General features: G+C 42.2%; 1 protein-coding gene across 1 annotated transcript in view; it reads left to right on the top strand.

Moving 5' to 3' along the window:
• Positions 1-27,725, top strand: part of LOC124798669 — a 100,430-nt gene that overhangs the window by 20,001 nt on the left and 52,704 nt on the right. The window contains exon 2 of the mRNA XM_047262169.1: positions 1,112-1,190. Coding sequence (XP_047118125.1) covers positions 1,112-1,190 — 79 coding nt within the window. The remainder of the gene's footprint in view (positions 1-1,111; positions 1,191-27,725) is intronic.

Here is a 27,725-nt window from a genome sequence, read left to right as displayed (position 1 = left end):
GCAAATAAAAGTTTCAGTACAACATTCAAATTTACAGATAATTGTCTCCATTCTGACCATATCAGGTGTTTATGTAAAACATTATTACAATAATTTTGAAAAAATTAGTTGTTTTACACAAACTTTAACAAATATGGGCTACCAAACAATGAATTCCAAATAATGTTAAATTTTATACTAATTATGCAAGTACATCAAATGCCTTCCTGATCATAATTTGCCGAACAGGAGTTATACAAGTTAGTGTGGTTGGTTGCTTTTCTTGAAATATGAGTTAGCATAAAATAGAATCTACATTGTGTTTTTTTGAAATGTTAATTTTACATGACATTAGTTCTGATGATGAAACAAAACCAATAAACAATAAATGACAAAAAATATCAACTGTATTTGTAAAATAGTCACTCACATGATCTAGTAGCAAGTGCATCACTATCAAAGTGTATTGGGTAGTAAACTGGTACATTACATCTTCCACCAGATGGGGAACATTAATCTCAGCAGCCCCCTTGGTGGTATTATAGGAGATTAAGCTATGTGTTGGCACAAATTTCGCCCTCTTGCTTCTCCCATTTAATACAGTTACAAACTAATATTCTCTGTCTCACTTCAGTCGCCTAACACAACAGTTACAAGTAAGATATCGGACACAGAAGCTGCTAAAGTGGCCTGCAATTGGAAGGCATTCACAATTCCATGAGCCATATGAATATATAAATTACACTGTATTGCATTATTTTATGGTGTATAGGCCGCTAGTCATTTTTTCATTAAATACTGTGTCACTTACTTACGGCCAGTCATATAAATCTGAATAAAAAAGTTTCAGTGCAATGAGAAATGTTGTCAGTAATAGAAAAAATTTAGCTTAAAGAAGCATGAACAACAAAAAAGATGCCAAGTTTTCAGAGACAGCATAAGGGAATTACGAGTACTTTAAGAGCACACAATGAAAAATGTGAAAGTGGCTACATTATGTTTCAAATATGATATCAGCCCAGGTAAATTATATTTTGAGCAGAATGAAATTTTTATTCTTTGTTTCCTTGTTTAACATGTTCGTAACACATTCTCAGTTACACACCCCAGAAATATCTGTGTTGTTTTTCAGGTGATGACTGCTTTGATTGTGTCCAGAAAGGTGACTTCAAGCATGGGGTGCCATCAATGACAGATTCAAATGAACACCCGTAAGTAACATTCATTTACCTCTCACCTCTTCCCCATGATTTCTTCCCTTCTCTCTTCCACTTGAGCATTCCTTTTCAAACAGTTGTACATATGCACGTGTGTGCATCTGTGTATAATTGTGCACCTGCTTGCAAATCCGTGTTTGTCTTTGACTGGGTGCAGACTTAAATTTAGAGCCTATGAATTTAGGTAACTTATCATAATTTGAGTTCCCAAAGTCATCCTGCTTTATATATCCATAGTTTCTCCAAACCAATCTAAGCAACTGCAGTGGTACAACTTAAATCACAACTTATTTCTTTCTTAGTTCCCCCTTCGGCTCCACAAATGCTGTGTGAGTACTTGTGTGGCAAGCAAGGAACTGTGAGCCACTACTCCTTCCTTTCCTGTACTGAAATCCTGTTCTTTGGTTTGGTCTATAGGATAGCTTCATTGTTAGCAACCTAGCTTTTGTATAAGACATTGGTTATGGTTACTTATTTCCGTTTTCCAAACTTTCTTTTCCTTGGCCATTCGAGCTAAATCGTGCTTTGCCACTGCTTCCTCATTTGACCTCCATTCTTTGAAAATTGATCAACACCTTCTGTGCCCCCCCCTCCCCCTTCCTCCCTGAGGGCTCACAACTCTTTGTGAGTACATGCTTGGCTACAACAGGGTCCCAGCTTTTGCACCATTACATTCCTTTCTCTGCTACAAGCCTATACTTCCACCATCCCTTTCTCCGTCTGCCTTTCCATTGGATGGTTTTCTGGTGTAAACCCCACTTGGAGTTGGTAAGTGATTTAGGACCCTGGTTTTCTATTTCACTTTCGGCACTCTATACACCTTTTCATTAAAAAACACGTGGTCCCCCGTTGTGGGGTTTGACCTGTCACCATTTTTCCAAATTTTTCAGAAGTGTGATCGTGCATGGAAGGCTGCTGAATGTGGTGTCTGTTTCACCTTTGTGCCTTTCTACCTAAACGTCCTTCCTTTCCAGTAAGGTAATACGCCTACGCCTAAAACCCAGCACAGTAGCTCCCATTGTGGCAGCAGCGGGAGGGAGGGAGGGGATATTAAGCGCCTGCATGGTAGCAGCCCCCTGACCAAGCAGGGCTTGTGCACTGTTGGTGCCTCAGCTGGTACCTCCCCATGTATGCCAAAGAGTATGCACCCATCTCCAAAATGAAGATGGGTCAACTTTGAGTAGAACAATATCCCTTGCCCAGTCATGGGTGTTGCTTGCTTGTGGCAAGCTGGGTAACATTCTGGTGACTTATCGCTCCCTGTAATAGTCTAAACATGATACAAGGCATCACTTACCATCATGATCACCTCACGCAATCTTATGATGGGCTACATGCAAACTTGGAGCGACAGGGTGTACACTTTGTCCAATGTGCCCATAGGGGGCCAAAGGACAAAAGGTTGCTTCTAGGTCATATGCTACGCCTAAGGTTATGTCACTGTCTCTGCAAACAGTAGTCTTCTCCATTAAGCGTCCTACAGTGAGCCCTCAGGGCTTGACCATGCCTGCCCCCTGATGGTTGGGGGCTTTCCTCCTGCTGCTCCCTCTTCCACACACACACTTTGGGATCAATGGCTCTCCACCCAATGGGGATGCTGATTCCCATCCCCCACCCAAAGCCCCATCACCCTCGTCCAGTTACTCACGCGAGGAAGGGATCCCTCAGGACATTCCTGGGAGCCACAGGCTGCTTGTTGTTGGGCTTCATGATCTTCAGTCCCTGAAACTACTTCAGGGAAGCCCTCCCAGTCATCCAAACCCCTTAAAGAACAGAAAGACAAACAGAAGTCTTTCAAGAAGAATTAAATTCTCATGGCACCCCACGCCAACTGATCCCATATGTTCTGCTCCTGTGATCATGTCAGTGATCCCGGTGGCCTCTGAGACTCCAGGTTGCACCATACAATGTGTTTCAGAAACTATGTGTCTTGATATCATACCCTCTCAACCAGTGGCAGCAGGTAATCTTGGGACATAACCTGCCTCCTTGGTCCCGTCACGCTCTCCCAGTATACTGACAGCACAATTCTCCAGCGGAATTGCAGTGGATTTTTCCACTACCTGCCTGAACTACAACATATCTCAACCTTCTCCCCCTATTTTCTGCATTGCCTTTCAGGAAACTTGATTTCCATCAACTTGGGCCTCTGCTCTTCATGGATACTTGGGATATTTTAAGAGTCATGCTGATTGTGATAAGGTATCAGGTGGAGTTTGCCATTATATTCTGAACTATAGATGAGGTGGAATCCAAAATTTCTGGGACTGGTGCTGCCATCTGGAAAGTAGGAGTAGTAGATCTTGCGCCACTAGGTGGCAAGAGCTGCATATCTTATGAGTCAGTGTGCAGAGTGGCATTCAGCTGGGAGGACGTGTTGCGTGTCCACAGTGATTTTCATAATACTCTGGTGTGTGGCGATTTTACGATGGATCTGCAAACAGAACAGCGTGTGTGTGTCAGATTCTGTGCAAATCTTGGGAAAAGTGCTACGGAGGACCTTGCAATGATTCAACAAGTGTTTGGGGGGCAGAGCATGAGCCATACATGTGTGTTGAAGTGGCTCTCTGAGACCCAAAAAAGTGAGACAGGTGAAGAGTATGATGATCGTTTTCTTTGATATCAAGGGAATTGTGCACAAAGAATTCATCCCACCCAACCAGACAGTGAATTCTGTGTACTAATGTGACGTTTTGTGACGGCTCCGTAAAAACATGCGGCAACGTCGACCCGAATTTTGGCGTCAAGAGAACTGGCTGCTGCATCATGACAACGTGCCCTGTCACACGTCCTTGCTCACCAGGACATTTTTGGCAAAGAGCAACATGGTGGTTGTATCCCACCCACCGTACTCGTCAGATTTGGCACCTTGTGACTTCACGCTATTCCCAAAACTGAAATTCAAGTTAAAAGGCCGTCCATTCAACACTCTGGAGAGGATTCAAGAAGCATCATTGGCGGTGATAAACACAAAGAACAGGATTTCCCGAAAACATTTGACCAGTGGCAGAAGTGCGGGTCCAGTGTGTACATGCGGATGGGAACTACTTTGAGAGTGATGGTGACCGTTAGTCCAAAGGTAATGTTTTCAACAGATGGCAGCACCAGTCCCGTAAATTTTGGATAGCACTTTGTATATACAGAGAACTTATTCCTCTTGACACAAATTTGGAGGCTGACTGTTTGGGTAAGGGCGTTTCAGCATTTTACCATCTGTAATGTTTCTTCCTCCCAGTTGTGGAGTGCCTCGGAACGTATTTTCTGCATTGGGTTCTCATCTCCACCCACCTGTCCTAATCTTGGGTGACTTCAGTGTCCATAACCCTTTGTAGGATGGAACCATGATCGCTGGCTGCAGTAAAGTCATAGAAAACTTATTGGCAGATCTCAACCTCTGTCTCTTGAATACTGGTGCCTCTGCACACTTTAGTGTGGCACATCAAACTTATTTGGCTATTGATCTTTCTATTTGTAGCCCTGGTCTTCTCCCATCCATCCACTGGAGAGTCCACAGTGACCAGTGTGGTAGTGACCACTTCCCAATCTCTCTGTCCCTCCCTCAGCGTCACTCCCCAGCATGCCTACCTAGTTGGGCTCTTCACAAAGCTTTTACCTCCACTGTTGTTCTGTGCTCCTCACTAATTGGAGGCATTGATGAGGTTGTCCAGAATGTAACAGCAGCCATTCTATCAGCAGCTGACTTAGTGATTCTCTATTCGGGATCCCCCTGTCGAAAGGCAGTACCTTGGTGGACCCCGGAAATTGCCAAGGCCATTAGAGACCAGAGATCGGCTCTCCAATGCCATAAGTGCCATCCATCAATAGAGCATCTCATTGCCTTTAAGCAGCTTGATGCTGAGGTCTGTTAGTTGATAAAGTGATGGGAGGGAGAATGCAAGGAACAGTATATTTCAACCATTGGACCACGTACGCCTCCTTCGCAGATTTTGGAGAAGATTATATACCTCTATGGATACCAGTCCTCCACAGATGTACTTGGTATTTCTCAAACGGTACTGTTTTTACTGACCCACACACCGTAGCTGAACATTTTGCTCTGCTTTATGCTCGAGCCTCTGCCTCTCAAAACTATCAACCTGTCTTTCATGTCCTTAAACAGTAGGTTGAGCAATTGCACTTATAGTCTCGCCAATGTTCTCTGTAAGTTACTCAAATGCATGGTGAGCCAGTGACTGTGCTGGCCTCTTGAGTCTCAGGGCCTTCTGGTTCTATCTGAGACTTTTTGCCAATGCCATTCCACTGCTTATAATTTGGTTTGCCCGGAGTCTGCCATCTGGACAACTTTACACTGACATCATCACCTAATTGCTGTCTCCTTGACCACATTCTTGCTGCTTTACATGAGTGGAGACTCTGGCACCCACTTGTGATGTTTGTACAGAAATTCTTGTCGCACCGTACTTTCAACATTAGAGTTGGTGCTTTTCATAGCACCCCCCATACCCGTAAGGGGTCCCACAGGGCTCTGTGTTAAGTGTCCATGTCTTTTTAGTGTCCATCAAGGATCCAGCAGCAGCCATGGGATCTTCTGTATCACCCTCCTTGTGTGCCAATGATTTTTGCTATTGCTCCTCTAATTGGGTGTTGGTGAACTCTGACTCCAGGGCACCTTTCATAGGTGCAGTCGTTGGCACTCATCCACGGCTTTCAGTTTTCGATAGCCGTGACTCGGGTCTCGAACTTTTGTCACCATCATACTGTTCATCCACAACCAGAGCTTTACCTTACTGACCAATTACTCAGTGTGATGAAGACTTATCGCTTTTTGGGACTGGCCTTCAATGCCTGGCTGATGTGGCTTCTCCATATTCGCCAGCTTGAGCAAAGGTGCTGGCTACATCTTAATACATTTTGCTGCCTCAACAACACCAACTAAGGTGCAGACTGCATGACCATTCTGCAGCTTTACAAAGCCCTGATCCTATCCCATTTTGATGATGAGTTTTTGCCATATGGTTCAGTATCACCCTTAGCATTGTGGTCACTGGACCTGATACACCACTGGGGGTTCCAACTTGCAGCAGGAGGCTTTTGAGCTAGCCTTGTGAACAGCCTACTCATGACAGCTGGGACCCTCCACTACGGATCAGGAACCAACAGCAGGTACTCAGTTATGCTATACATGTTCACAGCTCTCCTAAGCACCCAAACTACTGTGTCCTTTTTCCTAGTAGGGAGGTCCACCTGCCATAACAGAGACCTAGAACTGGGATGACAATTGCCGTTCGACTACAATGTCTCTGCTGCTCTGAACTCCAACATCCCCACTGTTACCTCTTGCCAGGGACCGCATATGCTCCCATGATATGTACACAGACCTTGGATCTGTCTTGATTTATCCTTTGGACCAAAAGCTTCAGTTGACTCCATAGTCTTTTGCCACCTGTTCCTGGCTGCCTTTGATGAATTTCTGGGTTTGGAAGCGGTATACAGTGACATCTCAATCAGTGATGGATGAATCAGTTTTACATGCAGGGTACAGTGAACTACACTCCTTGCTGAGTTGGTGGGCACCAAATGAGCCCTTGGCCATGCTTGTTCTTGCACTGGCAAGATGGTTCTAACATGCAGTGACTCCCTGAGCAGCCTTCAGGCTATAGACCAGTGCTACCCTTGTCACCCATTAGTCACAAATATCCAGGATCTTCTTTCTTACCTCCATCAAGCTGGATGGCTAGTCAACTTTATTTGGACCCTTGTGTATGTTGGGATCTCAGGGAATGAACATGCTGACTACTTGCCAAAGTAGGCTACCAAGATGCCAATTGTGAAAATAGTGTTCTAGAACTGGTCCTTTGGACAACTCTGTGCCATAAATTGTCGAATGCCTGGACCTTGGAATCATTCATTCTTAACTCCCCAAACAAACTGAGGGCTATAAAGGAGACCATGACCACGTGACAGTCTTCCCTTTGCCCTTTTCACAGGGAATCTACTGTCCTTTGTCATCTATGCAATGGCCACACTTGGCTGACCCACAGCCACATTGTGTGACATTAGGACCCACTTAAACCCTGATGTCATCCCCATCCCACTAGATGCTCAAATTTGGCTTCTTTGTGGCGATATCTTAACTCCCTGACATGGTACCTCTGGTGGTAGTGGACGATGCCAAAACGGCTGACCTGGTTTTACGTTCCACCCATGAAAGTGGTTTCTACTCATCTCTGTGTGGTGGAGCACTTTGGCCTCTTGGACTATGTGAGGGGTTGGAGGGTACCCCTGACCTGCTCAGGGGCACAGGTCCCATGGCGGCTCTTGCTCGGCAGTCTGACTTGGCCCCTATCCTTCCCATATTTTTATTCTCCTTGATCTTTAATGTTTGCTGTTTCTAATGTTTTATATTTTCTAAACTTTTTATCATCTTATCTGTGTTGCTCATTTCCTTGGGGTAACAGACAGTGAGGTGCTGCTGGTGAGCTGCAGAGGGTGTGTCTCCCACAGCATACCATGCTCCCAGGACTTCCAACTGCATTCTGGGTAGAGTGGCTTGCCCACCTTACCCTATCCTACTCCCCTCCTACTTCTCTTTGATTTTATCTCTGTCTTATTGTATCTTGGTTACAATTGGGTTTCCCAGGATGTGCCTTTCCTATTATCCTTCTGGGGGTTATTCCTAGTTCGATACATGTAGGATGATGGGCTGAATACCTCACAGTTTGGTCCCTTTAACTCCAACAACCAACCAACCACCCAACACCTTCTGTACACGTTAATCATATGGACTTACAGATGCACCAGGAGCACAATGCCACTGCATGTCCATTGTGAAGGGATCATCATTTAGACTCCCAGTGTTGCCCCTAACAATGCAGAGGCCCTATTATGATGCTGAAGCTGCAAAATCCCCTTGAGAGCCATGGAGTTAGTGTTCATTTTTACTAGGACACTGGGATTGTGAGCATTTTCAGTTGGACAGGTGGTAAGCAATGTAATTTTCTCTGTTACAAAAATTAACAGAGTATATACTGGACCACAGATTATTATTTATTCGTCCAAATTTGTACAGTGGTTTTTGCGGTGTTGTATTATAGATAAAATCTGGTAATCCTGTGAAGTCTATGCATTTCCAACTTAAATTTTCTGCTTGAAATGAATAAAAAAAAAATTGGAGCTGATCCTATATGGGTCCGCCACTTTTACAGTTCTCCTCCTTCCACATATTAACATTAAAGTCCAGAACATTATACATCACCTCATTTGATGCACTGGCTTAGGCTTAACTCTCTTAAGAAACCTCACATAGACCCTTAATCAGACAAGACGAAGAGATGTTTCCACTCTTTGCAATTTTTATAATAACATCATTTAAATTTTGCGGCCAGCTCAATGCCCAGTGAGGGCGTTCCTGTCTGACACCAGCTGTGGCCCAGGTTCTGATTTCTGGATGGCTCTGCTGTCACCTCAGCTCCAGCTCTCCTAAGTTGTGTGCTGCACATGCGACATAACATTACAATCTCAACTAACACACACCTATCATTTTCACCCCCCACCCTTAAAAAGAAAGAGAGAGAAAGAGAGAAAACAGCGGCGTGACATTCTAATGGGTGAAAATGTGCAGAAAAATACCCACTGAGATTTGTATATCAATACAGCATCTCGCATTGCATCCCCCCGTTACCATCCTCACAATGTCAAGTAACACCGATACTGTAACAACAAAACAGTAATGATTATACAATGAATCCTGATATTCTCAGTAATAATGTTAATAACTAATTATGCAACTTCTTTACTTTTCTGTCTCTGTTCAACATATATATTTTCTCAAACTATCATTTACGTTTCCAGAAGTTTTCTCAGCTGAAGGATATGGGCAACAACTGTTATTGTGGAAGCGATTCTTCTTTATGCTTTCATAACTTTAACATCAAACACCTCCATTTTTTAATGTCTAGGAATATCAAGACCTTTCACCCTGAAACTTTCTACCAAACTCTTCAGTCACTTTCTCTGGCGCATTATATTTTACCAGTTCATCAAATCCATTTGAATTTTCACAAGACTGAGAGGTGCTTCATACTTCTATGACTTTGTTTGACAGTACATTCATTCGTCTTCTCATATGAATTGTCCTCTATATTAATGAGTCTACCAACACTGAGTACTTCAGTCATTAGGTGACAATCATTAAACTTCCTCTAATTTATGATAATGAGTTAGTTACTTTCATGTTCCACGGATCATTTTACACAATAAATCGTCATTCCTGCCCACCATCTTTTACGTATTACAAACATAGAATTTCTTCTACAGAATAGAAGCTGTCAAGGAGAAACAGATTGATATAGCTGTATGAATATTTAGGGTTACTTTAGCTTTTCTATGGGATGCTCCGTCAGCAAAATGCATCCCCAGTTACAATCAGTTCCTCCAAGTGTGACCTACACACTCCAGTTATATTGTCAGCTCCTCAGATCCAGGAACTCCACTTCGTATTACTTAGCAAAAATTCTTCCATCATGTATTACCAATATCCTGATTCAGAACAAAACCTCTTTCCTCCAAAGTATCCACCTTACTTTCAGATGATTCCTTGGACATCTACTGTGTCTCTTTATTCCTCCTTTAAAAAATGCGGTGCAGTGATCTTACCTTTCATTAATTTTTAATTGACAACCCTGCCTATTCATAAGCCATTCCATCATTTGTATAACTTTCCTATGCAATAAACAACTGTACTTAAAATCAACTGGTATTAATGTATCCCCCACTATCTCCACTCATTTGACTCATTTTTCAAGCACTATAGTTACCATAGACACCAGGATTACTTTTTATTGTCCCTTGGGATTAATATCAGTCATCCTCTTTATTATACTGCCTCCCCATCCAGATACTCCTTCTGAATTTATGTGGTCTACATATATAGCCTCTAACACAAACTTTTACCAGGTTCTAGCTAAAAATGTTGGAGTGACACACTCGTAGATTATGAGTCTGTGTTAACTTCAGTGAAATGCTTGGAGTGTGTACCTATCTTATTGGTTATGACGACTTTTCTCCACCAGTACAGTGTTAATTTGGGTGCATAATATTAATTGCTTCACTGTGGAAATCTCAAGAGTCAATGTGAGAAGCCGATGACATTAAATAATTTACACCAACACATAATTTGCATCTCGTGTTAATGTTTATATTGCTCCAGAACAACTACTCTACTGCCATTCTTAATCTCATTGCTTGTATAGTTTCTTAACAATACAGGTTCTTTCAAAGTAGTGCTCAACAAAGTCACATTAATTGTGTTACAATTAAAATCAGTTATTTCATAAGGAATTACAGTTACAGGCTTGAAGATAATAAATGACTGATTATAACAAACATGATTTCTAAAATTGCTTTTCAGCTTTAGTATCGAAAGTCTGCTTGACAAATTTGACTAACAATTCTTGTTACAAAATAATTAATATTTCATTAATTACAACAGGAATGTTGAGGCTAACATATTTTGGAGTTCTTTACATAATGCAAAAATAGATTTAGTGATCAGAACAATAGTTTGTTCATGACAAAAAGTTCTAGGACTCATAATTACAGAGTTACTTACAATGAATCTGATTTGAGTTTTTATAGAAACATAATCTCTTGAGAGTGAACATGATTGGCAGTGCATCAGTAAGCCAGAAATTCTAATGCTGTGTGGCAATAAGAAAGCGGTGTGACTTTGGATTGCAAGCAAAATCCACACATCTCTCACATCAGGTGACTTACTTGATATCCACAGCCGATCTTCTCTGGATAGTGTGCTACGTCGATCTCCAAAACCTCCTTCTCCGAAGAATAATGCTGGTTACGGGAATTTATCAGACTCTCTCTCTCTCTCTCTCTCTCTCTCTCTCTATCTCTCTCTCTCTCTCTCTCTCTCTCTCTCTCTCTAAAGAACAAATTTACCACTTCTCACATAAATATTCGAATGTTTGCAAGTCGACCGATTCGTCCAGCATTAGATTCGATTAAATATATTTTTTAGTGTAGTTTTTGCAACCACATAATCATGAACATGTCTTACTTCTAGCATGTCCAACACATGAAGTATAATCAGTTGTTCATTTTTCTTTAACAATAATCACAGACACTAAAACAGAAAAGAATACTACATGATTATTTCTTGTTCTTCCAAAACAACTTCTGTGGTGCAAGTGGCAAACACTTATCGATGACATTCGACCGTCGCCTCTACCTTGTGCTCGTGACTCCTTTCCAGCCTGCACACACAGACATGTGTCACGCAGTATGTACATTCTCTCACACTTATTTTTAAAATATCGTGTAATTGAGATGGTAGAAGGATGAATTGTTCTGGAATTTACGTGGAAATTCTCGAAGCACTACATATCCCTCCCCTCAGCTTGAACATGTGATATTTTATACATACTCATAATGTGCATTTTATTACAAAGAATAACAATTCATAATTCCACATTTTTTTATTAACTGTGCATAACCCATTTATTTACTATTTAGCTTTTCTTTTTTCATTTTACTTTGATTATAAAACGGGAATATTTCACTCAGTGTTGGAGTCAATTATTTTATATCTAGGAGTCGTGGGGCCTCGACCTTTGGGTTTCCAATCATAAGCTCCAGGTGCTCATGACACTTGAGTATTTTACTCTTTATTCTAATCCTTTGTACTGCTTCTTTAGTATGTAATAGCCTCATTAATTATGGACTGTTTGTGTTTTGGAGGAACTCTGGGCAAATGAAAGTGTTCTTCTCGGCACTTGCAAACGCACATAAAACATAATAATGCTGGTGGAATATAGAATTCAAACTTACCAGAATAATTCCTATTAAATGTGCGACTTCTGTCATGATACTGTCCTTTTCCCCTACGATCAGCATCTATACCTTACACCTGGGTTGACCCTATGAGTGCATTTCCTCCTTCCGTTTTGGTAGGTACAGGTCAATCCCCTTCTTTGTGCCCCTGTTCATACAGTATAGGTCAGCCGTTCTGAGGACTGCCTATCTGCCTTTTATATTCAATAAATGCTGGGTGTACCCTCCTTACCCTTCCTGAGTAGGCCTCACGGTTAATTGCCCTAGTATACATCTTTATGTGCCCTATAATTAAATATTTCCTGGAAAAAATAAAAATCTATTTCACACTTCACGCTCACTTCTTAATACTTCATTTAATACTCTAAGAGTCCTCCTCTACTTTTCAACTTCTGTAATCTTTAATAGATACTATGTCTACCCATATTACTCAACTCGTAGAGATACTATGTTACACCTAATGATCACATACCACTACTCTCTGACTCATCACTCAAAAATGTGTGAAATCTTATGGGACTTAACTGCTAAGGTCATCAGTCCCTAAGCTTACACACTACTTAACCGAAATTATCCTAAGGACAAACATACACAACCAGGCCCATGGGAGGACTCGAACCTTCGCCGGGACCAGCCGCACAGTTCAGGACTGCTGCACCTTAGACCGCTCAGCTAATCCCGCGCGGCTGACTCATCACTCCATCAGAGTATTTGCTACACTGACTTTACTTAATTAAGCATCATAATTAACTCCAATCTGGCTTGCATTCTTCTTCTTTACTCATGCCTCCTTCTTTTGTATACTCATTGTAAAATCATCATAGTTTTTCTATACTTATGTATATATGTGATATGTAATCATCATAGCCGGCCGGAGTGGCCGTGCGGTTCTAGGCGCTGTAGTCTGGAACCGGGCAGCCGCTACGGTCACAGGTTCGAATCCTGCCTCGGGCATGGATGTGTGTGATGTCCTTAGGTTAGTTAGGTTTAATTAGTTCTAAGTTCTAGGCGACTGATGACCTCAAAAGTTAAGTCGCATAGTGCTCAGAGCCATTTGAACCATTTTTTGAAATCATCATAGTTCTCATATGTATATATATATTTTCCTATATATGCGTGCGATGTAGGACCGTCACAATGAACAACAATGTATGCATATTTCCCAATGTACACATACCTTCCTCCTACAACACCTGACAGTTCATACCTCTCGACAGGTTTCTAGTTAGTGGTTTCCTTGTTTGCGTACTCGTGTATCTTTGTGTGTATGATGATGTGTGTTTGTGTAGCCTGATTCTTCGGCCTACTTATATAAAATAAGTTATAAGTTATTGGAAACCACGTAAAATGAGAAGGACTTCTGCAATTGAAGTAGATGAATATGGAAAGAGGGAAAAAATAGTCAGGTACTCAAAAGAGAAGTAAGAAAGGAAAAAATAGAAATGGTTGCTAAGATCAAAGAAGAGAAAGAAGATAGCCCCAAAGACAGGAAATCCTTCCCGTCCCCCTTCCCCAGGATCCCTACTTCACTGGTACTTGAGTGAGAAGCCGGAGGAGGTATGATGTTAAACGTCTCCTACAGAACAGACATTCTCACCATCACCTTTGAGGTCCCCAAAGAAAATCCTAGCAACCCCTTTGGAATGGCAAATGGTGAAGAATCAGTCACACTTGTCTGCGAGGGCTGTCTGGAAGGTGTGGTGTGTGTTCTGTGTTAGCCATGATTTATTAGTTAGTGTAGATCATGCTTTAATGTATAATACCCAGCCCTTCCAAAACCAATACAAACCCTTCCCTTTACATCACATCTCATAAAAGGTATAAAATGTTCTATAAAAATAGAAAATTATACACTACAATCAAATAGTTGTGTAGTTAATCACTTTACACTATATTTTATACACACATAAAATACTCTGTTCAGTTTATGTCTTCCAGACACCACTAGGTGTAAATAGTACCATCATTTTGTACCTTTCACTCAAATAATATTTTATCCATTTCATTTCATGTCTAGAGATCACTGTTCATCTGGGATTCTCTTAAATTGGTCCTAATCTTGTAGTCATATCCAGTTTCCTAATTACTAACATTATAGGATAGTTTAAGAATTCAAGAATAGATTACAGAATAGTTTAAGAATTGAAGGGAATTTGGTGCAGGAAAAATAGAACAGAAGAAACACCGAAAACAACTAGGGATCGAACGGTCATCACTTCGCCCATTAACAGAGAATGGTAACGTCCCTGGGAGACAAATGGGACTCCACCCAGATCCCATGGGTCTGACATTGACCTCACTCAATTACTTACGGTCCAATACTTCTCGTTAGATTTTGTGTGAAAGCCTCCCCACAACAAAACAATTACCACTTTACTAGGAAACACAACATTCAGTAAAGTTAGCCTATTTTCTACTTTGTCATGGACAAGTTTGAATTTTTCACACAAGTTGTCCATAACTTTGCTTGCATCATTAAGTACGGAAAAAGCAACAGTCACAACGTTTCCGGAGATTATACTTTCAGTAATATCTCGGTCTATAATTTGTGCATATGGTTCCTCCAAACTACATACATTTATAATATCAAAGTTAGATATATTCTGTTTGAAGTATTTATCGACATTATCCACTCAAGTACTTTCACCTGTAATTTGCGATTGAATAATTGGTATTAATTCTTTAGGCTGATCTACACCCCATTTCAAAATATTCATTCCCTGTCTTACATTATTGTATTCACTATTGTACACATCTTCCAAAGAGTCTAAGCTTTCAATAGGTTCTGATTCTACATTATTACATTTGGCATCAAATTCATTTTTTAAAGCACCTATGCCTTTGCATAGATTACTAGATTCTTGGCTTTGAGCATCTGCTTTGACATTTAACAAACCTATATTTGTTGTTTGAATATGTTTCATTTAGAGCCTTTAATTGAGAATTTATTAAATCTAGTCCTGTATTTAGAATCTCACCTCTAGCCTTTAATTTAGAATATAGAAATGAGCACTTAAAGCTTCACTCTGGACATTGAAGTGAGCGTCTAATTTTGCATTTAAAGTTTTGATCAGATTTACTAACTCAGACCAGTCGGGCCCTTCTTCAGTAATTCTCATAGTCATGGCTGGTTCTGACTTCCCTCCAACTTGTTGTATACTGTCCCTGCTTCTATTGGCTTTAGCTCTTGTGAGCATTTAATACTAATTAAATTATACCGATTACACAGTGAAAGTTCACCCCACAGTATTTTGTAACACTTCTTACTATAGTAATAAAGTTTTTATTTCACACTCACTCGGCATAGAATTCTAGCTGCATTGGTGAGTGGATGCGTAATCAGTGCCGGTGAACACTCTGGCGCTGATGGCATCGAATGTTGGTTTCGGCATCGCTGAGCATATGTGGAATCAGCATCAGTGATCAGCGACTGGTGCCAGCATCATCAGACTTAGGCTGGTTTCCACGTCTGTGTCCTCGCGATGTGGGTGAGAGCCACTTGCTCCCCACACCGGATCTTCTTCACTGAATTATTCCCATCGTATTTCTTCTTAGTTGGAATACACCGGAATCTTCTCTCTTTTCTTTTAGCATAATATCTTTCTTACGTCTTCTCTTTTATTGCATTTAATACTTTTAACCATTTGAACTTTTAGGCCAAATCCAATTCCATGAAACAGTTCTCTTGTCTTTTTATACTTGGTTGCTATGGTAACACATCATATCTTCTGCTTCGATTTCCTCTCAAAATTCAGGTTTTTTCGAGTCCTTTTTATTGGTCACCACGTTCTAATGCTTTTTTGGATGACAGAAAACAATATCTTCTTATTTCTGTAATCTATTGATCACATATAGGAACTTAAGTGTCAACATACTCATTGTTTAACGATGTACTAGAACTGCTACGCAGAACAAAAGTCTCTTCTTAGGCATATAAATATCTTTGTCGTCTCACTCGTATCTCGAGCTTTATAAATAATTAAGTACATTGAGACATAAGAGTTGGTTTAAAAACCATAAGAAAATATGAACATTCATCTTGACTTCTCCGAGTCCAAGACATGAATTAAGATAAAAGTCTCTAGTCTCAAGCGACTCTAATAAATGAAGTACAATTAAATGTCTATAAATCAATTGTTCTTTTTCCTTTAGCAATAATCACAGACACTAAAACAGCAAAGAATACTACAAGATTACTTCTTATTCTTCCAATACGACTTCCGTGGCACGAGCGGCAAACACTTGTCGATGCCGTTCGACTGTCGCTTCTACCTTATGCTTGTGACTCCTTTCCAGCCTGCACATACAAACTTGTGTTCTTTCACACTTATTTTTAAAATACCGTGTGTTTGAGAAGGTAGAAGGACAAGTGGTTCTGGAATTTATGCGGAAATTCTCGAAGCACTACAAAATCTACCCATGTTTTATGGAATAATCAAAGTTTGTCAGTTAATTTCTTATTTAATGACTGAACTGATTTTAACACTAATATTTGTGCATGATTATTGTCTGATAGTGACAACAAATGAAATAATTAGTTTTTCTGTAAATTTCAGAACATTAGTGATTACAATAGGTTAATTTCTTCTAATGAAAGATTCTTGTATTTAGGTGAGCTATAGTTGACTAAATGGGTGTGTTACATCTTATATATCTCATGTACAATGCTGCTTGATACAATACAGAGCACTAAAACTAGTATTTTAACATTTTCTAAGCTGTGAAATGTGTATCTCATAATACATAAAGACATGTTACCTAATAATCCATGTAGGGGCCCCCATAATATGCCCTATCACAAGCCTCACACTGTTAAAACAAAACAAAAATCTATGTTATGGATGTGTATATTAACAAGAACTTCCTTTTCTTCTACTCTCTTTCTCAAACACCATAATACAGGGTGGTCCCGAATTCATGGTACAAACTTTAATGGTAGGTGCAGGACATTGTAACAAGGATATATTGTATAGGAATGTATAGTCCCAGGTGACGCGGTGAGGCGTAAACAGGGGAAATAACGGCCGAAAGGAAAACGAAAGATTTTATTGAAATCGTTGTTGACAAGTGTCATGTTTACAGTAAGTGTTCAAAATTGCGTCCACCATGAGCGATACATGCTTGACAGCGTCAGTGCAGCGATTGGCGTACACGTTCAAAGATGCCTGGTATTTCACGCACACCTGCAGCAGCTACAGATATGCGAGCGACGAGATCCTCATCTGAGTCAACTGGAGTCTCATAAACAAGACTCTTAAGATGTCCCCATAAAAAGTAATCGAGGCAAGAGAAATCAGGAGATCGGGGTGGCCAAGGGACTGGTCCACCACGCCCAATCCATCTAGCACCAAACGTGGCATTCAGGTAATTCCGTACAGCAGTGCTGAAGTGTGCTGGCGCTCCATCGTGCTGAAACCACATGCGGTTACGAATGGCGAGCGGAACATCTTGCAGCAGTTCTGGTAACACTTCTTGCAGAAAAATAAGATAGCTTTCGCCACAGAGTCGCGTGGGTAGTAAGTATGGCCCAATCAAAAAGTCGTTCACAATACCAGCCCACACATTAATACCGAAACGTTGTTGATACGCATGTGGACGCGTTGCATGTGGATTATCTGTTGCCCACACATGGGAATTGTGCGCATTAAAGACACCCTCACGTGAAAATGTCGCTTCATCTGTAAATAGCACGTGACCTACGAAATCCGGCTGCAACGCACATTGCTGCAACAACCACTGGCAGAAGTTCACGCGAAGAGGATAATCTGCCGGATTCAATGCTTGTACTTTTTGAAAATGGAAGGGGTGTAAGCGATTTTCATTTAACACTCTGCATACAGTCTGATGACTCACATGTACGTCACGCGCAACAGTTCTTGTGCTTGACTCGGGTCTATCAGCCACTATGTTCAAGATGCGTTCTTCCAGTCTTGGAGTGCGTACAGCTCTTAATCGACCAGCGTCATGTCTGTTGACGTCGAACGTACCTGTTTCACAAAGTTGACGATGTAACCGTTGAAAAATTCTATGATCCGGCATTCGTCGATTAGGATACTCCGCGCGATACATTCGTAACGCAGCTCTGGCGTTACCATTTGCACGGCCGTACATGTAATGCATGTCTGCTTTTTCTGCATACGTAAAGTCACCCATCGTCTACGGCAGCACAATTGTGAATGGCGCTTGTCCCTACTGCGATACATCATGTTCATCTACTGCCCTCTACCGGCAGTGACACCAACCGATCACTCCATTTCTCTTTCCCCTGTTTACGCCTCACCGCGTCACCTGCGACTATACATTCCTATACAATAAATCCTTGTTACAATGTCCTGTACCTACCATTAAAGTTTGTACCATGAATTCGGGACCACCCTGTATAAATTTTATTGCCATAGACAAAATATTTATAATGAAAATTAAATTTTGAAAGTTGGCCTCTATAAATAGTTCATGTGGCCTGGTGGATACTACTGACTTTTTGATCAAGTCTTCTGTGTTATTCCCCCTTTTGTTTCATACTGTGTTTGTGCAACCTTGACTTCCTAACCTCAGTTGTATAGTCATGACCATTGCATCATAGTCCAGTATTTATCGTAAAATAGCTGTCATTGTTGTGAATCCAGTCACTTTCTTTTATTTTTTTGAGCAACTTTCCTTGACAGTACTGTCTTTCCCTTCATTATAGTCACTTCATCTCTCTTGCCCCATAATAGTGGGGGGCAGGCTGTCAGTGGTGCCTTCAACCAGCTCTTCAGCCACGGGACAAATAAAATGAAGATGACAAAACCACAAAATAAAGGTGAGACAATCACCAGTGAATTAAAAAAAATTTAAGGTGAAATTAATGGAAGGTTATATACGTAGGAAACTTGACTTTCTTTGTTTTTAATTTAAAACAAAATTTATTTTCCTGTCTGTCATTTTCTCCTGGAACAGAACTGATGATACACCATAATCTGAACAGTCAGATGCAATACAGAAAGTCAGTGACGTGTCAGCATAGTATTATACTTTACTGCTACTTAAGCTGTTCTTGATAGCTTCAAATTCCTTAACATTTAGCAAACCATCTCCAAGTAACAATCATTTTTAACGACCCACATAGATTTGGTGAATTCATATTGTAATCACTTATGAATTTTCTATGGAATGTACATAGCTCAATAACTGACTCCAGTTGATTCCTGTTTGTTGGTCTCTTGCACTAAGCAATAGCCTTTATCTTCTCCTTGTTATGTTGTATTCCATCATATGTTACCTGATAATCTAAGAAAGAGAATTCTGGCTGCACAATTTCTCGCTTATTCAGGTTAAAAGCCATCCCGCCTTTATACATGGCTTTGAACACATCCTTCATTATTAGATAATGCTCCTTTTGTAGTTTATTAACTAAACCCTTACTTGTGGTTTTTTTTTTTTAGTGGGTGCAATTAAACATTTTTGGAGAATACATTTGCAGCTAACACTATACATTGCAGTCCATCATGAGTTGCTGGCAGATGTCCAAAAAAATCAGTTGATCAATTGCTAGTAACTCACCTGCTCTGCTCGAGTAAATCACATTTGGAAGGTGGGTCCTGAGTGTTCGTAAATACGGAGGTCCTTATGGGCGTGATGGGAGGGGTTTTGAATGGGTTTGAGGATTGGTTTGAGTTTTTTTATGGGCAATGCTGGTAGTAGAGTCTAAGTTAGGGCACTTGTGGAGCCAGGGGTTTGGGGAATTGGAGATGGTGGAATATGTCATGGTGCAGGTCCTTCCTGGGATTGGCATGGTAATCTGGCAAGACATTAGCCTTGTTGGTGGTTGAGCGGAGGAAGTGGTCAGTATGGGATAGATTGGAGGTGGGGGGTTGCAAAGAAAATGGTAGAAGGTTGGAGAAGAAGTCATGGGAGGGTAGGGAACACAAAGGAAGTGGTTGCGATGGAGATGAGACTGAGAGACGGAGGGAGATCGTAGGATTGTGGATTAAGGAGGTGCTCCATATAGTGACAGTGGAAGCAGGGGTTGGGATGGTATAGATGAGAGAGGTAGTAATAGTGTCCATAGTGTGATAAGACAACAGGACACATTTAGCAGATGATAATTACCATTGATAAAGTGTTGCTGAGGTGATGGAGGATGACAGCAGTGACTTTTGGGGTGTTGTGTAGATGACGACAAACAACAGATGAAGGCGGTAGTGACAGTGATAATGGAGGCAGTGAGACAACTGTGGTGGAGGCAGCAAGGTGATTGCTGCAGATGTGGCGAAGCTGCAATGACGTTGACGACAGTCCATAAGGTGAGATGGGAACAATGATGAAGAGACACTCGCGTACTCAAAGGAGTATTGAAGATACAAATGAAGTAGAGACATGCAACAGGTATGATTTGCAAAATGTAGGAGAGTGCTTCTACCAGTCCACATAGGAAGGGAGGTAGGTGAATGGTGAACTATTGATCTAGCACAGGCAGTGCCCAGGCCAGTCTCATCAATAGCCACTAGGGCTGATGCTGATGGTATCCTCATAATTCAGTAAAAGTACTTCCCACATTTTATCACTAAACCTTTCATTAGGTGCTTTACCGTATTATCCATTCTTTTCGTAGTGACTAATTTCACGTTCTCAACCAGTACCTTGTCCCAGTTCGACACAAAATCTTGATGAATGACAGTGCCATCTGTTATTCATTCATGCATTACTACAATCTCCAAAGCACTCCCAATCTGTAGTGGTGGCAGGTTTATCTGGACCTTGATTTTGGTAGTATACATGTGAAGTCGAACTAAATGTTTCTTTTACTGGAAGTGGCATTATTTTGTCTATGCTGTCTTTGTGTTCTGGAGGTATGTTGGCTTATTTCTTCAAATTCTGTATGCTGTATGAGCCTTCTATTCTTCCTGAATTAAGACTGGCTAACATTAACACTTTGGGATGACGGATTTTTACTGTTACGTAAGACCTGTTAAGCAACTGGAAGAATTTCTTTCACTTCCACAATTACTTTCAGTCTGCCAGCTCATTTCTCCATTTTTGTCATCCCTACCTTTATCAGTTACTGCCTGTGGAAATTGTTTCAAACTAAGCCAGCCCTCTGATTTTTATTTTTTGCATTCTCTAATGTGACCCTTTTTAACTTTACCACTAGTACCCATATCCATTACTTTTCTGTTAAGGTTAAGTACTATTCCATTGGATATCAACCAATAAAGACATAGTAAAATTTTCAGATTAAAATCTGCGGACATGAACATGGATTGCTCAAAGTGCATTCCATCAGCGTCAAAGATAAGTAAACTTTCCTGGTCAGCCTTCTATCTGTGGCGACTATCGACGAGGTTGCATGTAACGTCTTTGTTTTGGCAAGCTCTTTGCGGCAGTCTGCGGCCGCTCATGAAAGAGTACACACGTGGATAGAGAATCGAGAATGTATATAACTGTATATGTGTGCTTCCGAGTAATAAAATAGTGCTTATTACATGTGGTATAGTGAGGTATAGAGTGCATCATTGGATTCAGCAATCCTACAACACTAAAACCCATACTGGTGACCCTGAATTTTGTTCGCGAGTGCTACAACGAACTCTCGTACCATCGAACAGTACACAATGGATCGCTTGCTAACCACTACACCGCACACATGCCAACTAAGTTTCCCATAGGATGCTTTGGCATCGTTTTCAAATTATCCACCTTGTGTTCACAATAGTTTGACACAGTTCCCGAACACACCTACGAACTGTACTCAACAGGACAGTGCTTCTGCATTCCCACAGCCAAGAGTGCTGGCATCAGGTACGAACAATAACTTTCCATTATCGTTCATGAGTCAGCAGTCGTGTGTCAGTGTTCCATACCAACAGAACATTTTTCGCGCACAAAACTTTGAATGCGAACATTTTACGTCGAATATGAACTTTCCATATTTCCGAGTACTCAACAATGGGTGACACAATGTGCTCAAACCCCAGTGACTATGTTTACGGGTTTCCCAAGTGCCAGTGTGAACTTTCTACCCGAATCAGAGGTGGTACAAATTGAGCCGGACGCTCAAGACGAGAAATTTTCTGTTTATCCCGGAACTCCCGATTTCGCACCAGTCCCCGTACACCCCCTCCCCCCACCCCCCCACCCCGCCACCCACACTACCAGCATCCGCTTTATGAGTCTTTCTGACTGCACACGCCATTCGCGCTGTGTCTACCGTGTGTGATCCACAAACATTAGGTGATTTTAACAATTTTAATGCACCTATTGGGGAGGGTCCCAGAAACTGTACTCTGCCATTCTCCGCACATCGATCGACTACGGTCATTTCTACCGCACTGGTCCATTCTACGCCTGTTGGCGTTACTCCATTGAACGCACGACTCATTGACTTCGCGACCTAGGTTGAGCCATCTGTGCCTACTGTGCCACTTGCCACTGACAGTGTCAGAAGCCGGTGCACTGCTACTGCACCCACACCAACTACACTACAGAACTATGGACAGGGAGTGACAGTTTCTGATAAACATTTATGTCAACACTTCCCCATCTGCTGGCTGAAGCTACCACCCCTTCGCAAGGACCACCCACATACGTGGTTTGCCTTGGTCGACCATGTCCTGCAACTACACGGCGTCGCCAATTACAATTCGAAGTTCCTTTGCTTACTATGTCACCTCCATGATGAACTGGATCTGATCTGCCATATTGTGGCTTTGCCCCCCACTAAGGACAAATATCCATTCACCTGACACACCATCCTTGAGTGACTATCCACATCGACAGAAGAAGCTATTCGCCCCATCAGTCACGAGTCGCTGGGTTCCAGATCCTCGTCACAGCTCTGGCGTCATCTCTGCGCCATGATAGACACACATCACATGCCAGACGTTACATTTTTATCCAACTGGTTGCTCAAACTTCTGGGGGAAGTTCAAATTCATCTTCTCCATGTGACTTGAGCCCCACTAGATGCCAAACTGAAGATCGCAGACCAGGTTTACAACATTCTGCCCACCATGCCTACTCCCCCAGGTGGCCCTCAGGCCCCATCGGTGTTTGCGATCGACAATGGTACTGTCCACAGAATCAATACCACAGAATGCCCACCGGTACATGCAAAGGCTAGGTGTTTAAATCTGGAAAAACTTAAACACACCAAAGCTATTATTCAGGAACTTTTAGGTGGTAAGACTATTCGCCCTTCTTCTAGTAGTTGGTCGTCACCCATTCATTTGGTGCCCAAGAAAGATGACACTTTCCACCTCTGCGGTGACTATCAGTTGCTTAACACTAGAACAATTCTGGATAATTATCCCATCCAAAATATTCAATACTTTGCTTCCTAACTGCATGGGGAACAAATTTTCAGTGTAATTGACTGTCACAAGGCATATCACCAACTGCCATTGGTACCCGAGGACGTTGAAAAAACCACTATCATCACAACATTCCGGTTGTTCGAGTATTTGTTTATGCTGTTCGGCCTTAAAAATGCTGCACAGGCGTGGCAACGGTTCATTGACTCGTTGGTTAGGAAACTGAACTTTGCATATGCCTACCTGGACGACTTGTTAATTTCTCCTTCCGCCCTTGAAGAACATGAACTCCATTTAAATACAGTGTTCCAACTATTAAAAGCAAACGGTGTCACAGTGAACACTGTTAAGTCACAACTCTGCTGCACTAGTGTCACTTTTCTGGGCCACGGGGTTTCTACTGACAGCATCTGCCCCCTACACGAATGGGTCGAGGCCATTAGTACAGTGCCTTTGCCCAAAGATTTTACAGGGCCTCCACCACTTCCTCAGGACGGTAAATGACTACCACAAACACATCCCCCACACCGCCAGCATACAAGCCCCACTGACAGATGCTCTCGCAGGAAGAAACACTTCAGGGTCTTGGGCCTTCATGTGGACTCTAGATATGCGTTGCGCATTCGATAACCTAAAGTCAGCCTTACAGATGGCCGTTACGCTCACTTGACCCATTCCTGATGCTCCATCTCACTTACTACATACACGAGTGGTACAGCAGTGGAGGCGGTACTTCAGCAATCCGTGGCTTCTGTTGTACAACCACTCAGATTTTTCTCCCACTAACTGTCTGCTTCTCAATGTTAATGGTCGACCTTCGACCAGGAACTGTTTGCTATTTACACCTCTATCAAATATTTCCAAGACAATATCGAAGGTCGCCATCTCGTGGTATTTACCAATCACGAGTCATTGGTATACGCTTTCCGTAACCCAGGCAAGGACTCATCCCCAAGACGTCTTCGGCATATGGACCTCATATGTCAGTTTATGAACGACACACATAGAGTTACGGACACTTCCTGGGTTTTCATCACCCATCTGGTGCATACGTCTGGTGATTCCTGCACCTCTCTGCCTGTACATTTTTAATAGTATCCACGACTTGGAACACCCTGGCCTTCGCACCACCACACGTCTGGTATCTGAGCATTTCGTTTGGCCTGGGGTGATAAAACAATGTCGCAGCTGGGCACGAGCGTGTGTGGCTTGTCAGCGCGCAAAAGCAGGACGTCATGCACAACCCTCCATGGGTACGTTTGATGTGGAAAAAGAAGATTCCAGCAAATACACATCGATATCGTTGGGCCCTTACTGCCCTCGGGCCCCTTCCATTACACACTGTCCACCATTGACTGGTTTACTGGGGTGAAACGATTTAGGACTACAGCATATCATCCCCAGAGCAGTGGGCTTGTCGAACACTGGCACTGAATGCTTAAAACTTCCCTGATGTGCCACGGGGTGAGTGGGTCGATGCCTTACCATGGGTGATGTTAGGCATTTGGGCCCCATACAAAGATGACCTTGGTGCATCCCTGGCAGAAGTAATGTACAGAGAACCCCTCACACCCCAACCGAGGTAGTCGAGCCCTCACTTCCTCCAGATCAAATCTGTGACTCGACATTCGTTGGGCATGTTGAGGAGCTAACTGCTAGCATTTGCATGCGTCCACCTTGACCGTACTCACTCCCTCCCATATTTCTGAGACTTGGGGTCATGCACTCACGCCGTGGTGCGTGATGACACTGCCCGATTGGCAGTCAGACCTCCTTACTCGGGCCTGCGCATAGTCATATCGTGGCGTACCAACACATTCGAAGTGCTCATGAACAGCACACGTCAGACGGTATCTGTCTGCCGTCTCCAACTGGCGTGGTCTCTGCGAGAACTGCCCGACACCCCACCCAGTCAGCCCCAACCCCATGCTACAACTGCCTCGCATGAGGCATCTACTGACTGTCTGCGGACAAGTGATGCCCATCCCCGCACTTGTGACGTAACCCACTCCCAGTCATGTGACAGTGCTACAGGTGCGTGCGACATTCCCATACAGAGTGATGCGTGTGATGACTCCCCCTCCTACAGGCAGCCTGCCACCTCTCCCCTGTTAGGATTCAGTGACGTATCAGGGGCCAGCCTCGGAATGTGTGATGGCACCGCCGCCGATTCGTGTGGAACTCTGTCAACCTGTGTACATAAGTGGTAGTGAATGTCAATACAAATTTTATTTGCAGCACTAAACTGTTTTTTATTATGCAGCCGGATAATGTGTGTATCTTCTATGAACGAGCCAGTTCCCCCAATGACAACTTAACCCACATTCATGTTCTCCAGTCAGTCGCCTTGCCTGTTGGTACTGACCCAATCAACAGTAAAAGTGCTATGTACCACATTAGGCATTCAGGTCCGCTACCCCACCTCCTCACAACCCACCATCCCCTCCCCGGATCCCTCGACAGCTGTACAAGAATACGAGGATTCACCCGGTCCGGCAGGACCATCTGCCCCCTTGCTTGCTTGAAGACTTCAGTTACTAACGTAATGTAATGTAAGGTATGGTTTCGGTTTAAACATCATCTCCCTCCCCCCCTGGGTGTTTCCTTTACATATATGCCCCAATATTTATGTTCTGTGCTCCACACTATTTGGGGGAGGGGCTAATGTGGCGACTATCGACCAAGTCGTGTGTAATATCTTTGTTTTAGCAAGCTCTTTGCCGCAGTCTGTGGCCGCGCACCAAAGAGTACACATGTGGACAGAGAATCAAGAATGTTTATAACTGTATATGTGTGTTTCCGAGTTATAAAATACTGCGTATTACATGTGGTATAGTGTGCATCATTGGATTTGGCAATCCTACAACACTAAAACCCATATATCTTTCACAACCTGTGACTCCTGCAAGGTAAACATTGATTACTGGGAATGGAAGACACTTGCATTTTTTCTGATTTTTGTTTTAAAATGCCTTTAATATATACTAGCTTCACTCCTGGTATCCACAACCGAATTTGTCTTTTTCCCAGTTACTGTTCCTCTCACACACAAATTATTTACTGTAGGGATTTCTTCTACACTGCTTTGATCAATTCCTCCATTAACAATGATTTTCTTGTAATCGTATTAGAGATTTTTTATATGACTCATTGACATTTAAAGGACTAGATTGGAGCACCTGATTTTGCAGTCTTTTTTCTTTTCTTATTTTCTGCTGCTTGTGGTGTCTTACCCTCCCTATTGTTTTGGTTGCTATAATTCTGCCTGTTCATATATTGATTGTTACTCTTTCTGTTACAATTATTTCAATACCCCTGTCTTCGGTTGTGGTTATAGTTTCCATCTCTTCAGAAATTGTGGGGCAGCAGGTAAATAAAATGGTTGTTACTTCATTATGTTGTTATGAAAAGACACTTAAGTTGTGCATGTGTGCTTTACACCTACCGTTGCTGTTTACAAGAACCTGAAAATTACATTTGTGGTTAGCCAGAAAGAGATCGAGAACATACTGGCCATAATTTCCAGTCTGCAAGTCCACATTACTCTTTGTGCTCATTGGAAGAAAATGTCCCTACTTGCTATTTACTCAGTGGGATCAGAAAATTTGACTGTAAATGAAAATTTTGAGTTTGACTGTTTGATATAGTCCATAAAAGTTCACATGCACAAAATATGATAACATCCCTAATAATAATAATAATAATAATAATGCAGTCCATCCTTGAGGGATGATGGTGTAACAGGCTTGGTTCAGAGTCTGCAGCGTCTGCTGTGGCTAAAAAGTCCCACTCGAGAGTGGCAGTTCCTATTGCAGTTTGGTCATGTGAAATTTGAGGGACTTCGAACAGCAGCTGCTCTGTCTCTTCGCTTTGTCCTCTTCCTGATGTGTTCCTGCATGCGTTCGTCCTCTGAGAGCTTGACGCCGTTGCGCACAGTCACTCGCCACTTGACACGGCCATCTGCAATGCTTTCCCAGCGACTTGGATTGATTCTGGTCTTGGTCAGGTCTCTCTTGCAGACATCCTTGAAACGAAGATGCAGTCGTCCCACTGGCTTCACACCCTCCTGAAGTTCTCCGTACAGCAGTTGTTTCGGTATCCATTCAGGATCCATGCGCCTGACATGTCACAACCATCTTAGATGTCAATGATTCAGGAGTGCAAAGATGCTGGTTGTGCTTGCACGATGAAAGACTTCGGTGTTGGGTACTCTATCTCTCCAAGAGATCTGAAGAATCTTCCGGAGACAGTGGAGATGGAAGCCGTTGAGTAGAGATTCATGCCTAGAAAGAGTTGTCCATGTCTCACAGCTATAGAGAAGGGTGCTTATAACACAAGCGTTGTAGACTTTTCATTTAGTTTTTGTGGTAAGCAGTCCGTTGTTCCATAGTCTGTTTTTCAATCTAGCCTTGACAGATGATGCCTTTGCGAT

This window comes from Schistocerca piceifrons, chromosome 5, assembly GCF_021461385.2.
Source record: "Schistocerca piceifrons isolate TAMUIC-IGC-003096 chromosome 5, iqSchPice1.1, whole genome shotgun sequence".
Taxonomy (NCBI): Eukaryota; Metazoa; Arthropoda; class Insecta; order Orthoptera; family Acrididae; genus Schistocerca; species Schistocerca piceifrons.
Note: the sequence above shows the minus strand (reverse complement) of the source record. Positions and strands in the feature narration are given on the sequence as shown.